Source organism: Verticillium nonalfalfae, assembly GCF_003724135.2.
Source record: "Verticillium nonalfalfae strain VnAa140/NRRL 66861 chromosome Unknown scaffold_68, whole genome shotgun sequence".
NCBI classification, from domain to species: Eukaryota; Fungi; Ascomycota; class Sordariomycetes; order Glomerellales; family Plectosphaerellaceae; genus Verticillium; species Verticillium nonalfalfae.
The window spans coordinates 49,311-65,029 of record NW_021167293.1 but is presented as its reverse complement, the minus strand read 5'-3'; the positions used below and the strand labels follow the sequence as shown (position 1 = coordinate 65,029).

Below are 15,719 nucleotides of genomic sequence, written 5' to 3'. Positions count from 1 at the left end.
TTAGTCGACCTTTCCGTTGCCGCTGGGGCCCCCACCGATGAGACCCTCCTTCATGAGCTCCTTGGTGCTCCAGCTGTCGTCCAGACGCACAAAGTGACCGCCGCGGTGACGGCGCATGCGGTTGCGCACCCATCCGGCGCCGGCGAACATGACGGCGAGGACAGCGCCGACGGACAGGAAGGGGTGGTCGACAAACGACATGCGGAAGTCGAAGAAGAGCTTGGAGATGAAGGAGAGGGTCGTCTTGGCGCGGATCTCGGGCGGCGAGGCCGTCACCTTGGGAAGCATGTCGAGGATGGATGTGTGGGAAAGGAGAATGTTGGCGTTAGTGTCGGTCACATCCCAGTAGCGATGGCGCTGGAGTCTTGTCAGCAAGTCCTTCTTGTTGTGTGTGCGGAATGATGGGATCCCGGTAGACATTGGGAAAGGAGAACAAAAGGAGGGGAGGGGGGGATAACTTACGTCCTCGTCATTAATGATGACTCGGTTGCCGCCGGTGCTCACGTCGATGCCGTATGTCGTCTTGATCCACCGCTGCCAAAAGACGCCGTCGATCCAGGCAAAAGCAACCTCCTTACGGGGGCTCTTGGACATGTCGACGCGGATAAGCTTGGCGTTGTCCTTGGCGCGCTCGTCGCCGCGGTCCTCGGCCTCGTCGATCTTGAGCTGCTTGGCGTCGCGGAGTTCCTGGCGCTCCTTCTGGAAGAGAACAATCTGCTTGTCCATCCAGTCGTTGGCGGCCTTGTTGAGCTCGCGCTTGGCGTCGGACAGCGTCTCGGCGTCGTTGCGGTTGATGATGGCGAGGACGACAATCTTGCCATCCATGATCTCGCGCGAGTTGGTGGCCACCAGCTCGGGGACCATGGGCAGCCAGACGGAGCGCATCCAGGCGAGGACGCCCTCGACGTCACGCATCTCACGAGGCGTCAGCGGGTTGTAATATGTCGGGCGGCCACTGCGCGAGACAAGAAGGCGCGGGAAGGTGGTAATCTTGTAGCGCTCGGCGAGCTTGGGGTCCCGGGTCTTGACGATGCGGGCGCGGCCGACAAGGTTGACGGGCATTTTCTCGAGCGAGGCAAAGTCCTCGCTCGTCGTGGCGTGGTCGTAGAAGTAGACAAAAACAACCTCCTCCTTCTGCTCAAGAGCCTCGAGGGCGGCGGCGTCGACGTCGACGACGCCGACGGCCGCAGCCGCGGCACCCTCACCGTACGACTTGAGATCACCGAGGCCGCGAAGACCCTCGTATTCGGCGCGCTCCGTGCCTTTGATGAAGAGAAGCGTGGGGAAGGCGCGGACGCCGACTTCCTTGCAGAGCTTGGCCTCGACGTCGCAGTTGACCTCGCCAATGTTGAGCTTGTCCTTCATCTCCTTGCCGAGCTGGGCCCAGGTGGGCGCGAGGGCCTGGCAGTGGTGGCACCAAGGGGCGTAGAACTTGATGAACCATGGCTGCTTGGACCCTGTAACGAGGGTCTCGTACTTCTCAGCCGTCAGGGCCACCGACACGCCATCAGGGTTGAAGGTCTCGGTGGGTTTGGGAGGCGCCTCGGGGATCGTCTTCTTGGGGCTCGGGACAGTCTTCTCAGGAGTCGTCTTGTCGGGCGTCGCACTGCTCTTGCCCTTGCCCTCCTCAGGGGCCGCCTTGGGAAGGTCATCAGTCTTGCCCCCGTCAGCGGCGTTGGTCTTGGTGTCAGAGGTAATGGCGGCGGCGGGGCTGAAGTCGGGCGTCTGCTTGTCGCCGGTGTTGGGCAGGTTGAGCTCCTTGGGACGGGTTCCGGGCTTGGCGGCCTCGAGGAAGGGCTCAAAGGCCGTGGTCAGGACGTCGAGCCCCTTGACGCCCTTGACAATCTCGGCAGCTTGGCCGTCCTTGTACAGAATGGTGCTCGGGTAAGACTGAACCTTGAGGGAGGCACAGAGGTCGAAAAAGGCAACGCAGTTGATGGTGGCGAATCGAATGTCGTAGAACTCCATGAAGGAGACATCTTCGGGGGTGACGGGCTTGGAGGTGTAGTAGTACTCGTAGAGCGTTTGGTAGGTCGGGGCATAGTCGATGCAGTGCGGGCAGTAGGGACTGTTGAATGAGATCTGGTCAGCGCACCACTTTCGGTGGCGAGATGCTTGCTGCTGTGGGTAGACGCGACGAACCTGTAATGCTTGACGACAACGAGCTTGGTCGCATTGATCTCCTTGTCAAAGTTGTCGGGTGTCAACTCGAGCATGGGAGGGACCTTGACCGAGTTGAAGTAGGTGTTTGGATCTTCATTCTTGAGTTTTTTCGTCTTCTTGACGGCGAGGGCGAGGGTACTCGTGGCGAGCACGAGGACTGTGGAGAGCTTCATGATGGAAGGGCGACGGCAGGTCTGCCAGTGTTCGTCGCAACTGAGGCAAAGGAGGGCGAAGAGGGAGGAGATGTGTCAAAGAGCGACCCGCCGGCAGCTGGCTTCAAGAAATCCGATGGTAGTGGAATCGGAGACTGAAATGGGCGGCCAATTTGGATCAACGGGTGTCAGGGGTCTCGGTAGGGATCGGCCGTATCGCGATGGGGTGTGGGGGATCGCGGCGCGAGGATGGTCAAGCCCGTGGCGTATAAAGGAATGTGAGAAAAAGAGATGGTCCTTTGTCCAGGCTACCAAAGGTCGTACATCAACAAACTGCCTCAGAGGGCTTCCCTTTCGTACGTCGTCGGGGAAATAGGAAACGTGGAACTTTTTGTGCTGGTGTTGCAGCGGGTGGACGAATTGGGCGACACGACACGACACGACCCGAGCTGGTGGAGGAAGAGAAGCGACACCAGATACAGGGGGGGTCAGGGGTCTGACGCCTGGCTGATGGAGCCACGAGTTTGGGAGGGGACGCGATGATCCGAGAGCTGGCGCTGATGCTGGGCTGTAACAAGGAGGGTGTAGTGCCATGCCTACCTTACCTAGGTATGTACCTAGGATGAGGTACCTAAAAGCTGGCAGCTGGCTCTATCGCCCAGTCCAGGCCCCAAAGTTTAACTTGCTCAATAGACGTTCAATAAAGCAGCCTGCCAATCCCCGATGCGCTTCATTCAGTCTATCTGCTTTAAGCTTTCCCTCACTTTCTGTCCCTCGCCAGAACGGGAACGCAACACCTCTGGGCCTCATCTGCTCCGGTGAGGATACGTGTACCACTTGACGATGACTAAGGTGCGAGGCGCCCAGGTAGCGGAAAGCACCTCCCAGACACTACAGGCTGTGCATGCACAGCCTGTTCCCCCTGATCCCCATCCCGCTGGCCCCTCACTCCTGGCCACTGTCCGATGTACCGAAGCTGTTGCCGCACTGATGTCCACAACTTCGTGACAAGCGTCGTGACTTACTAGATGACCGCGTCCTTCCCACACTTCCTGCCCATCCAATGCTTGCATAGTTCATGGAGGGATTGCCTTTGGCAAGCTTTGCGAACGATTCCTTACCTGCGATAGACAGTCGAAAGAGATCACTAAACTGGGTGATGAGAGGAACATCCACGGCCGGCGGAGGATTCAGGCGAGAGTACCTCTGGTGACAGACCTATCATGATTATTGCTTGAAATGGCACGAGAGCGTATGGCTTCGACCCAGAGTTGCGGCCCAGGGCATGAGGTTGCCCGGTATTCGTCACACCATTTTTCTAGAAAGACAGAACTTGCGAAGGTCATGTATACCAGACCAAGCAGTCTCCATGACCGACGCACTCGAGTTTGCATCAGCGTGATACCACAGAATGCCTTCCCAAAGTGTCACTGTCAGGGGGCACTGCAGAGGGGTCTCAACGGAAGTGTTTAATAGGTACGGGTGAGCCTCTCTGGCTACAGAGAGTACGATTTCAGATGTCGTTCCACCTTATGCCGGATGATGCAAAGGGAGTCCGAAGTCGCGAACTATGGCTGCGCCCTGGTAATGACGAAGCATCTACAATGCACGTACATAACCAACATGACTGTTGACCATGATGTTTCGTTATCAAGTCGTGCTGTCTTCTTACGGTAGCACGATTGTGGATAGCGTTCGATAGAGTCGCATGTCTTGCGCAGCAAGCATTATCCTCGTGAGATCTGTAGACTAGCTCGCAAGGTTGGAAATATCCGCACTACGCACCCTCGCGCTGGACACCATCAACTCTTTTGGAAGCCAGTCCACAGTTTTGCCCTTCGGCCTGCCTGGGGCCGCAGCAAGCTCCTCCTCCTCGCATCCATCGACCATGATGCCAAGAGCCGTCCCCGAAAGCCAGGCCCAAACCATTCCCTCGCCGGCGAAGCCCGCCGCGATCCACTCTCCATGCACTCCTCCGTCCTTCTTGCTGGCGACCTTACGGCCCGTCAGGCCACTGTGAAGGCGACCAACGAAGGGGAGAAGGTCGCCTGTCATGCCCAAAATCCCCGACCACGCATGCTCAACCGAAGCACCCTTGCCCCATTTTGGCGAGAAGACGGCCGGGAAAATGCCAGATATATGAGAGACTGTCAGAGCATCATTGCATGCACCGTCGTCGTACAGGCCAATCTGGTCGACCCCCTGCTTCAAAGAACGGCTGAAGCCGCCGCCCAGCATCAAATCGCCCTGCGGTTCGTCGGTTGACGAAGGCCGCTGGGTGACATAATCGAAAGCTCCGCCATAGATCATGCCCCAGGAGCGTTGCCCTCGGCAGTTTGGAAATAGATCACCCGGACGCTGAGACGACATGTGAGCCCGGACGCCTGTAATCTTGCTGCGAAGGCCTGGGACAAGATGGCTCGCGAAAGCGTTCGTCGCGTGAACTACATGGCGGACGTGTACGATCCCACGAGGCGTGTGGACGATATAGGGAAAGTCGGTCAACTCATCGCAACTGGTGCTGATTGCCTCAACCGGTGTCGTCGTCTCAACGAAGAGCTGCTCGGGGAAGTCGTCCAGGAGGCGCTTCCAGATGGACACCACAAAGCGGTACGCCCAGATTGCCCCGGCGCGGTAGGAAAGCGCGCCGGCCACGCTCTCGTTTGCTCCGAATTTCTGCACATGTCAGAAGTCTAGCTCGAAGTCAGGACAACTTTCAGAGTGAACAGACCTTTCTCGCCTCATCGCTCTCCCATACCTCGACGTCTACCTCCGGTACCCATTCCTTCAATTCTGCAAGACCTTCGGCAGCCTTCCGAAACGTCTCTTCGTCGAGGTACAAGTCGGCCGTTTCGACCTCCCGCGCTTCGGCGGCATCGATACCCTCAGAAGCGCAGAGCTCCGTCAGACAATCAATGTGACGAAGCTGGAATCGGGTAAGCGCAGCAGCACGTTCCGGGCCATATGTTTTGCGAAAACGGGGGAATATCTCGTAGGCGGTAGGCTTGATGTGTCCTCCATTACGAGCCGTGGCGCCACTACATAGCTGTCGAGCTTCGAACACGACGATCTTGTCATTGTCGGGCAACCCAGACTCGCTGCCCGAGACAGTACCTCGACGTCGGCGCTCGTGAAGAAGCGATCGGACAACAGCAGCACCAGCTATGCCGGACCCGATGACGGCGACGTCTGCCGTTTCAGGAAGTACTGGAGAGCGAATGTCGACTAGCTCTGGAAATGGTGGGTTGTTCAGCCAATATGGCCGGGTTGGCTTCGGGTTCGGGAGGCCCGGGGGCTTCCCCGCTCGGTTCAAGGCTGCATTGAACTCGGTCGACAAGGCAGAAAGCAAGCTAAGTGCTGCTCTGATCCCCTTAAAAGCATCAAATACTGCAGAAATCACGGAGCCCATAGCGTTCGCCACACGGCTTCAGTGCTCATGCGGATTGAGAGTATCAACTTTGAAGTCCGAGGCTCAGCACCGACAGATAAGGTACAGGTTCACAAGTGGGAAAACCTACGTGGTCACTACAGAGAGCAAGAACCATTACATAACATTGTGGTGATTACAACGTCGCTCTGTTGGTGCCCCGCACGCCGACAACAGGGGACGCCAGGGACTTGTGTGTTTTGGCCCTCGATTGAGCAGATACCATCCGTACATCGCTCTCAAGTTGTCAACCATCATTCAACTTCCACAGCATTTAGCAAGGTCCGGGCTTCGTGCGCGACCAAATTTGAACAGAAAACCCTGCGAAGAACCAAGGTGGATGACATGCGGCCTTGTCCGTTTGTGGTGTTATTGTCCAAATCTCGCCTCAATATACCGACAGCTCAGTATTTGGACACGAATGTCTATGAAGATGAAATAGGCTTCCGTGACATGGTCGATATGAAGGCAGCCAACGCAGCTTCCGGCTGATACGCTGGCACTTCGTGACCGGCCTCGTACACCCTCAGCCAGCTCAGGTTCCCAGAGGTCTTGTATTCGCCATACTTCTTTCCATTGACCGTGTATGGAAGGAGAGGTGCCGAGAGGAAAGGCTTCTTGGCGATGGAGTTCAGTGCTCGGTAGTTACCCATCCAGTTGCAAATCCAATCTGACCTTGTTAGCATTATGCTCGCCATGCGAAGATACAGGAGCTCCGTCAACTTACCAGCATCGCCGGCCCAGATCAACACGGTGATACCTGAGTCAATGACTTGCGACAAGGTCGGCAAGAATGATCGGCCCCCTGTTTGGTTTGGTCAGCTCTTGTTTCATGTGGAGCGCGCCATTTCACGACTTACGATCACCACTGGAGATGAACTTGGTATAGGGCGCATCCGGGCATTCTCCATAAGTTGTCTGGGCGCCGATGGCCTTCATCACAGCCGGCGTTTGCAGATACGTCAAGTATGTTTCAGGAGGGAAAGGGTCATTCTTGGGGCCTCGGATGTCGTAGACGTCAAAGCTGGCGAGCGACTCCAAGGGACTCTCGATGGCCGCGCTGCAAACATCGTCGGCGTTGCCACAGGCGGCATCATTACCAGTCAAACCTGTGCACTTGGCAAACGCTGGTACGCACTTCTTCTGGTATGTGGAGACATATGTGCTATATTGCTTCGGGGTGATGAGCTTCTTGTACGTGTTGTTGGCGGCGTAGTCGATGTAATCCTTGTATTGGTTGGCTGCGCAATTCACGTTAGCAGGCCATCAGCGCAAGGTAGCTTCTTGTGGCGCCCTGGAGATCCCAAATGAGAACGTACCAGGATCGATCCAGCCGTTGTTGACACCAAGAGCAACAAGCTTGATCTTCTCGCCCGCGATCGTCCCGGCGTCGATGGCTGCATTCTGTTGCTCAAAGTAAAAGGCAAACTCTGGGCCGTAGTGGCCTCCATAAGACTCAGTGAAGATACCGAAGTCACGTCCCTCATACTCAGGGAACTGGGCGTAGAAGGCTTGCAAGAGCTTCCAGACCCTTGGGGCAGCAGCCAGAGTCGAAGTGGCATCATCTGTGCCGTAGCTGAAACCGGTACCAATCGGCTGATCAACATACAGCTGAATCTGTTAGCTTCATGTGCGCGTTTGAGATATATCTTGCACCTTACCATGTTTGCGAATGTATTCCATGAGTATGGGTTCAAAGTCGGCTCAGAGCCTCCGCCATTGAAAGTGCAGGGTCCATTCTCTTGGAAGAGGCCGATCATGGAACTACATCCGGGACCGCCGTTCAACCATAGGGCAAGAGGGGCTTTGCTGGCATTTTTTCGAGCCTCAAAGAACCAGAAGAACATATTCATATTCGTGCCTTTTTGAAATGGATGACCGATCAGTGATGCAAGCTACGGGGACCGCCACTCAGATCTATGCTCACCGACTGAGAAGTAGCCCGAGTGCTGATTCACTCCAGGTGTCGTCTCGCAAATGCCAGAGTTGGACACAATCTTGGTTGTAGCTCCTGTGGCGGCATGCTCAAACACCTTATACTTGATGCCATTGGAGTCGAGAGTGTACCTCTTGTCCAGGGCAGCTAGCGGTGTCGACTCACCTGGCCCAAGAAGGGCGAGGGTGGTCAAGATGCTGAGAATCGTGGCCCTCATGGTGGATTGATTGAATCGCAAAGGGCGTGGGAGGTGGCGTCAGTCCAGGGATAGGGATGAAGATGCATGCCAAGACGGGAGGCGAAGATCAAATCCCCGTACTTATTATGTTCTGACAGGCTTGGCGATGAGATCGCCAACATCCCAGATCAGACAGCACCCCTCATTCTTCCCCGGCTTTGTGAATCCGACCGATGGGGGGTCTCGTGTCATTCTGTTATCGGGTGGAGGTTGTAGTGACCTGCCACAAGAGGCAATTGTTAGGCCACTTAGGCCGCTGCATCCGGATAGCATGCGCTCGCTCGGTATTACAGTGCCGCTCGTTAAGCTACGAGGGAGTAACAGACTGCAACCCAGCCCAGAGCTCCGTATCGGCTGGTTGAGATGATGAGCCAAATCGCTATTGAATTCACTTGAGCGACATCAGGTGTTCGGCAGTGATATGACACCTTCCTAGTAGAGCTAGAAGCCATACGTAAGCTGCGATGGCGCTTCGGGTAGTCGGCTCTTCATGGTCGGCCTAGAGCACAAGTGCGGCATGGCGGCGCCTCCACAAATTGAACCCCTGAAACCCCGACCTTAGTCGACTTGATATCTAAGATCATTGGCTGTTACATGATAATAATCGAGTCAATGCGGCGGGAATAACCGACAACGTCGGCTGTTGAGAGCACAAGGCTTTCCCGCACACCAAGATTAGCTGTTGATCGGGATCATATCTTTAATGCTCCTACAGGGACTGACCTGAGCAGTCGTCGACTTAAGGACGTTCGTAGTTTATGACTACTTGTGCCAGAATCGCTATGCAGTGATTTACGTAGCTGTCCTAGCATGAAAAAGTCATCAGGGTCAGCCTTGGCTGTGACAATTCATGCGCTGCGTGTCAGTATCCTTTCCGCAATCCAAGCAGACAAGGCTGGGCAAGATTGATACACACTCTGCTGTCCATATCGCTTGTTCAAGAGATTCTAAGGTCGTCAACGGCACCACGATGAGCTCATCCAACCCATCTTGGAATACATTGATAAACTACCTTTGGACCTTCCAGAACGAGCGTCCTGTCCGATCCTTGTCCCATGGGGGCACGGCACTTTCAAGCCGTCTGGGGATGATCGGCGTCTGAAAAGATCGCTCGCTGGTCGTTGTCTTAAACGGGACCATTTACACGTGCCGAGGAACTAGGTCCCTGCTCGAAAGCTTGTCTGCACAGCGCTTCTGGCGCGCATGACCGGGGCCATGGAGCCAGGGCTGACTTTCAATGCCGTTTCGTCGTTTGCCGATTTGCCGATACGCGCCTGCATTGGACCCCTTGTGCGATACTTGAAAGCACTTCAACGGGAATGACAACCCAAATTCATCTCCAACCCGTTGTCATGTATCCAGATTTCCCTCAGATAACATTGCTGGGAAATGTCGTTTCATGTGTATCTGGCTTAGCAGTTGTCAACCTACATTCTGGAGCCTAACGAGCTTCCTCGTCCGTACTAGACCATTCTGTTGCTGACGTGTATACGTCTCGTGAGGTTGGACACAATCCGGATTCCTACCTCGATCCGGCTTGGAGCTAAACGTCGTGATGCTGTTGTGGTATCGCGTCAAATCTCTGAAGCACCTCACTCATTGTCTGCCATGGCCACGATAACATGGCCACGATGACTACCAGGAAGTGCTGGAGGCCAAGTCGTTCCCAAATATAAATATCGTCTTCTTCATCTCCTCAGTGTCGATATCAGCTCTCTTCAGGCTTCACATCACCATCTCCTTACCTTCCATCTGACCTCTGCCACTGACACAAGTTTGAAAGATCATATCCTCCTCGAGCTTCACCAAATACAACTAAGATGCAGACATTCGGCACCTTCTTCGTTGCCATCCTCGCCGCCACTGGCTACGCGGCCGTGGTGCCTACCAAGATCGGTATCCCTGATCAGGGCACATTCTCTGTGCGCGCAGTGCCCAACCCAGGTTTCCAGCACAGGAACGGTGCCATCGCCCTCGCCAAGGCTTACAACAAGTTTGGCAAGGCGGCGCCCGCTGATGTTGCTGCCGCTGCCGCCAATGCCACCGAGAGCCGTTTGTCAAAGCGCACCACCGGTTCAGCCACGACTTCCCCCGAGGCCAACGATGTCGAGTACTTGACCCCTGTGCAGATAGGCACGCCGGCACAGAACCTCGTCCTCGACTTCGACACTGGTTCTAGTGATCTCTGGGTTTTCAGCACTGAGCTCCCGAGCTCTCAGGTCAACGGACAGACTCGGTACAACCCCGCCTCTAGCTCGACCTCATCGAAGGTTGCCGGTGCCAAATGGTCCATTAGCTATGGCGATGGTAGCAGCTCCAATGGCGATGTGTACCTGGACAAGGTGACCATTGGTGGCCTTACCGTGAAGAAGCAGGCTGTTGAGGCTGCCCAGAAGGTTTCCAGCTCTTTCACCTCGGATCCGCTCGATGGTCTTTTGGGCCTCGCCTTCAGCTCTATCAACACTGTTTCTCCCTCGCAGCAGTTGACCTTCTTCGACAATGCGAAATCCACTCTGGATGCTCCCTTGTTCACTGCTGATCTGAAGCACGCTGCGGGTACGTCCTTTCTTTGTATATGTGACATTTTGCACTGCTAACAACTAGATCCAGCCGGCAAGTACAACTTTGGTTACATTGACAAGACCGCCTACAAGGGTGCCATTACCTACACCAATGTCGACAACAGCGACGGCTTCTGGTCCTTCACCTCTACCGGTTACCAGGTCGGAACTGCAGCCTTCAAGTCCTCTCCCGTCACCGGCATTGCTGACACCGGTACCACGCTGCTCCTGCTCCCCACCTCCGTCGTCTCGGCCTACTACGCACAGGTCAGCGGCGCCAGGTACGACAGCTCGCAGGGTGGCTACGTCTTCAGCTGCAGCGCTACCCTCCCTGCCTTCACCTTTGGCGTCGAGTCTGCGCGCATCAAGATCCCCGGAAGCTACATCAACTTCGCCCCCGTTGACGACTCGGGCTCTGTTTGCTTCGGCGGCATTCAGCGCAACACAAACATTGGCTTCTCCATCTTCGGCGATGTGGCTCTCAAGGCCGCTTTTGTTGTCTTCAACGGTGGTGACCTGACTCTCGGTTGGGCTTCGAAATAAGGGAGAGTCGAGGAGTAGCGTGTCGTTACTGTGATCGTTTCTTGTTCAAAATTGCCGGCAATGCAAGGCCTGACGAGGCCTGTCTATTCTCTAGTTTCGCGGATAACTTTATCAGATGAATTTAACGACGTTCTATACTGTGTGTTTGGTGTTCCATTTGAAGTGATGTGATCTTTGAAAGAAATTAATCCAAACAATTCTTTTGCCCACTATAGTTCCATTCCCTCAGGTATCTGGGTCAATCGGTATGAACAAACTGGAAGCAATGTCATCTTCCACCCATCATATCACGTCAACACATACTAGTTTTGAATACACGTGGTCTTTGCCGGAGTTGAGCAGGTTGCTCTCGCCTGTTATGATTACCAACCTCGGCTAGACTGATTAGACAGCAGCGTGACAGGGCTCTACACCCCTTCATACGACAACAAGGTGGCAACTAAACCTCAGTGTCTGATTGGCGAACTACGAATCGCCCAGAGAAACGCGCAGTTTCTTTGCGTCCAGAGTCACTGAAGAAGAGGGATTGGAGCGGCTCGGCCGCACAAGTCGACGGTACGTGCATTGCCAAGGAGCAGCATCGTCTGCATACAGACACTTCAGACTTGGCGGTTTGCAAATTCACCCGCAAATCTGCATCTATATCGACAGGTGCGAAGAACCAAATTACGTCTTGATGCGTGATGCAGAATCCCCTCACAGTGTGCAGCGCTTGGCGCCTTGTTTTGCAGCCGACAACGCGCGCCTCCAGGGGTTGAGCATACGACTACAAGGCCGCAGCGAAGCCAGCGTTGGTGAGGCACAGAATACGGCGGCACGAGTTCTCGTCCGACACTGATACGATTCTCTACTCTTCTGCTTCCGATGCGTCCGACGCGAGTAAGTTAAGCCTGGAGGCCCGTCTGGGGACTTTGCAATATTGATTAGCCTCTATGCCATACTGGTAGAATGAGTGCACTTTCACGGCCAGTGTCGTGAGTTCGGGGCTAAAAGTCTCCTCACAGGATAACGAGCCAAGTCGAGGTGGAATGAGGAGGAGTTTCAGGTAGCCAACGAACTTAAACTTGATCGTGTCGACTTATTGTAAGTAATACTTCTGATGAAGTAAGGTCAAATAGCGGAGAGGTGATTAACTTGACACTGGAGATATCCCCTGACCTCGCCAAGGTTCAAAGTAGTCCGAGCTTTGACCACTAACCCCACCTCTCAGCAAGTCAGGTACCACCAATCCGCTATTGCTTCTTCTCTCGATATGCCATCCGTTCTTGCCAACATGGAGCTGCTTTAGTTCGTCGTCGTTCGAAATTGACTTCAACTTCCATGAAACCCATACAACGTCAATTTCATGTTCCATGATTCACAGAAAAAGCCACATTCTTCCACGCAGGCATAAGTGACCCCTGGTCCTGGTTGGTGGGGGCACTGTCATCGTTGTCATCGTCGGCTCCAAAGCAGGTGAGGACGTCAGACAGACTCTCGGCATTGGCTCTCACTGCGTGTCTTACCACGGTGATAGACTGAAAGATCTTGAACTTCGGCGACAGTTTCGTTTGATGAGGCTTGGTGACCATGGAACGACCCTCCAAGCGACTGCGCGTCACTGAGGACGTGACGGATGACCCGCCAACCCAGCCATCCAGCCTTCATCGTGCCATCAGCCCCCCAGCCAGGAGGAAATCCAAGGCGGCCACGACCCCGTCTCCATTTCAGCTGACGCACATTCGCGATCTACCCACTTCATCGAATGCAGATGCCGTCACCTTGAAGGACCTGCTAGGTGACCCGCTCATCTCAGAGTGCTGGGAGTTCAACTTTCTTCACGACATTCCCTTCCTCATGAGCCACTTTGACGAAGACACAAGGGACCTCGTCAAAGTGCACGTCGTCCATGGATTCTGGAAACGAGAGGATGGGAACCGCGTGGCCCTGCAAGTAAGATAAGACGACCTGCTGCTCACCTTCGACAGGAAACTTCTCGTCAGGCTTGCTGACTGCCTCGTCAGGAAGAGGCTGCAGCCTGGAACAACGTTGAGCTCCACACCGCTCCCATGCCTGAGATGTTCGGCACGCACCACACCAAAATGATGATTCTCTTTCGCCACGACGATACCGCCCAGGTCATCATTCACACGGCCAACATGATCGCCAAGGACTGGACCAACATGACCAATGCGGTCTGGCGGTCACCGCTTCTGCCGCTGGGGCCCCAGTCCGATGGTGGAAAGCCGGAAGCTGAAGAGGAATCTGAAGCAAACGAGGACTTTGGCTTAGGGCGCAAGTTTAAGTCCGATTTGCTGAGATACCTGCGCGCCTACGATGCCAGGAAGATCACGCTGAGACCGCTTACGGAGCAACTGTTCAGGTATGATTTCGCGGGCGTACGTGCCGTGCTTATCGCCAGCGTTCCGGGAAGGCATGCTATTCACGACACATCGCAGACGGCATGGGGGTGGCCGGCACTCAAGCGGGCCCTTCGCCGCGTGCCGGTTCAAACGGGAAAGTCAGAGATAGTTGTGCAGATCTCGTCCATAGCCACGCTCGGTGGGACGGATTCCTGGCTGCAAAAGTGTCTGTTCGACTCGCTTTCGCTGTCAAAAGGGTCGTCCATCGGCCCAAAACCAGCCTTCAAGGTAGTTTTCCCAACCGCTGACGAAATCAGGAGGAGCCTCGACGGCTATGCGTCTGGTGGATCGATACACACCAAGATTTCATCCCCACAGCAGGCCAAGCAGCTCGCATATTTGAAACCAATCTTTTGCCACTGGGCGAACGATGCGCCGGGCGGGAAAGGTTCGCGCTACTGATTGGGGGTGCTCAAATTACACAGCTAATGATAGACAGAACTCAGCAAAGACACGGTCCTGCAGGATGCCGGGCGTCAGCGAGCAGCACCACATATCAAGACATATATTCGTTACGGGACGCAGTCAATTGACTGGGCTCTGCTGACGTCAGCGAATCTGTCTAAACAGGCATGGGGCGAGGCGGCCAGCGCAGCGCAGGAGGTCAGAGTTGCCTCCTGGGAAGCTGGTGTCTTAGTCTGGCCATCACTAGTTACAGGGACGGACGAGGCCACCATGGTGGGGACATTCAAGACAGATGCGCCGGGTGAGGAAGCGTCTTCGAGTGCGCCATCTAGTACTGCAAATGTAGTAGGCCTACGCATGCCATACAGCTTACCGCTCCAGCTGTATGGAAAGGACGAGATACCTTGGGTTGCTTCTAACGAGCATACTGAACCAGACTGGGCGGGACGCGTGTGCCTTAGACAGTAAGTGCACGAAGGATGAGCAATGCATCACAAACACGATAAAAGGGAGCGAGCGGGCAGCGCGAATCTGGAGGTTGCGGGCATTGCTTGCGCATGCGTCGCAGCGGCAGAAAGACGGATTCTCTTGCTATCTAGCCAAAACTCTATCGATTCAGCCAGCCGTGGCAGAGTGTATACATCTTTTGTGATCGTCAAGGGGTGTTTCGTAATCGTCACTCGTCGAGAGATAGGAAGCACTTAGGCGCCGACGGACTCGGGAACCTTGTCGGCATCGTAGCCGTGGGACTTCTTGAGGCTGTCGACGAGCTCGACGTACTTGGCTTGAGCCTGCTCGGCGGTGGTGCCGGCGTCGGTCTCCTTCTGCCACGCACTCCTCTTGGCCTTGGCCTGCAGTCCAGAGAGCTTAGCGACCTGTGTGTCCGCTCGCGCGATGGGAGAGGAGATATGGGGTGGTAGCGTACCTTGAGGTCGAACATGCCGGGCGAGGGGGACTGCCTGATGTCCTCGCCGTTGCCAATCTTGAAGAGGGCTGTTGAGGAGGGTCAGCGTTGCCTGCACGATGAAGCAAGTTGTGCCACGATATCACGACCTCTTCCTGTTTCTTGGAAGGGCAGAAGGCGATCGTGATCTCGGGCAAAAGGACAGATAAGGAGGGGGTGTGTGCATTGTGATGGCACTCACCGTATAGCTGGAGGAGATCGTCGTTGCTCGGCTTGGACGTGAGCTTCTGGCTGTCGACGACAGCAGTCTTGAAGGCCTCGCTCTGGGGAACAGACATGGTGACTAGTTTGTGGGTAAGTGATTGGGGTATAGATAGAAATGCTTGTTTTGCAGATGAAAAGATGCGGTGTCGTGGGTAATGAGGACTTTTATGGGTTTGTTGAGGACAAAGTTGGAGGCAGGGCCGGGTGGTGGTGTTGGCGGGGTCAAACGGGCGGCGGGCGGATGACAAGGAGCACTGGAGCTCGGTAACAGCGCATGTGCTCGCTCATGTGCGCATGCGCGCGGGGCAGGTGTGTCCGACTTGGGGTGCACCTGCCGCTGTTGACCGCTGATGGAGCATTGCACTGTCATTTGGACCCGATTTATTTCGTGGGTCGCGCACCGCCGCCTTTCGGCGTCACGGTCCGTGGGTGCGGGGGTCTGGCGATGGGAATCATGAGGCAGGGATGAGGGAAGAGTGTGGCTAGTGGGATGACACTCGCTGGATACCCCAAGTGAAGGTGCATTCGTGAGTCGTCTTGGCCGAGGCCTACCCACCTTTACTGTCCACAAGCTCAGGCACCACCTAAAGCAATCAGCTGCATGTACTCGGTAATTGAGAAGGCTCTCTCTTCCCAACCTGACATGGCCATCAACATGGTCGTGAACATGCTGAAGGCGACGAAAAAGAGGAAGCCTCAAGCTAACATGCACGATGTACCGTTG

The 15,719-nt window shown here is 55.2% G+C and overlaps 6 protein-coding genes across 6 annotated transcripts; 2 read left to right on the top strand and 4 right to left on the bottom strand.

Moving 5' to 3' along the window:
- On the bottom strand, positions 1–2,336 carry D7B24_007961 (uncharacterized protein; the record flags this gene model as incomplete). Its single annotated transcript, XM_028642061.1, has 3 exons — positions 1–357; positions 463–2,068; positions 2,143–2,336. 3 exons carry the CDS (start codon positions 2,334–2,336, stop codon positions 1–3), a joined length of 2,157 nt encoding a protein of 718 aa, XP_028494026.1.
- Positions 2,337–4,064: 1,728 nt separating this feature from the next.
- On the bottom strand, positions 4,065–5,724 carry D7B24_007960 (uncharacterized protein; the record flags this gene model as incomplete). Its single annotated transcript, XM_028642060.1, has 2 exons — positions 4,065–4,991; positions 5,047–5,724. The coding sequence occupies 2 exons, from the start codon at positions 5,722–5,724 to the stop codon at positions 4,065–4,067; spliced, it is 1,605 nt and encodes a 534-aa protein (XP_028494025.1).
- A 443-nt stretch (positions 5,725–6,167) lies between these two features.
- Positions 6,168–7,895, bottom strand: D7B24_007959 (uncharacterized protein; the record flags this gene model as incomplete). The annotated part of the gene is made up of 6 exons (XM_028642059.1): positions 6,168–6,412; positions 6,470–6,547; positions 6,603–6,983; positions 7,062–7,353; positions 7,404–7,603; positions 7,670–7,895. 6 exons carry the CDS (start codon positions 7,893–7,895, stop codon positions 6,168–6,170), a joined length of 1,422 nt encoding a protein of 473 aa, XP_028494024.1.
- Positions 7,896–9,736: 1,841 nt separating this feature from the next.
- PEP1 (Type I transmembrane sorting receptor) lies at positions 9,737–11,020 on the top strand (the record flags this gene model as incomplete). The annotated part of the gene is made up of 2 exons (XM_028642058.1): positions 9,737–10,472; positions 10,521–11,020. The coding sequence occupies 2 exons, from the start codon at positions 9,737–9,739 to the stop codon at positions 11,018–11,020; spliced, it is 1,236 nt and encodes a 411-aa protein (XP_028494023.1).
- Positions 11,021–12,589: 1,569 nt separating this feature from the next.
- Positions 12,590–14,295, top strand: D7B24_007957 (uncharacterized protein; the record flags this gene model as incomplete). Its single annotated transcript, XM_028642057.1, has 3 exons — positions 12,590–12,952; positions 13,024–13,810; positions 13,862–14,295. 3 exons carry the CDS (start codon positions 12,590–12,592, stop codon positions 14,293–14,295), a joined length of 1,584 nt encoding a protein of 527 aa, XP_028494022.1.
- A 233-nt stretch (positions 14,296–14,528) lies between these two features.
- Positions 14,529–15,069, bottom strand: D7B24_007956 (uncharacterized protein; the record flags this gene model as incomplete). Its single annotated transcript, XM_028642056.1, has 3 exons — positions 14,529–14,678; positions 14,753–14,820; positions 14,973–15,069. 3 exons carry the CDS (start codon positions 15,067–15,069, stop codon positions 14,529–14,531), a joined length of 315 nt encoding a protein of 104 aa, XP_028494021.1.
- Between the last annotated feature and the right edge of the window lie 650 nt (positions 15,070–15,719).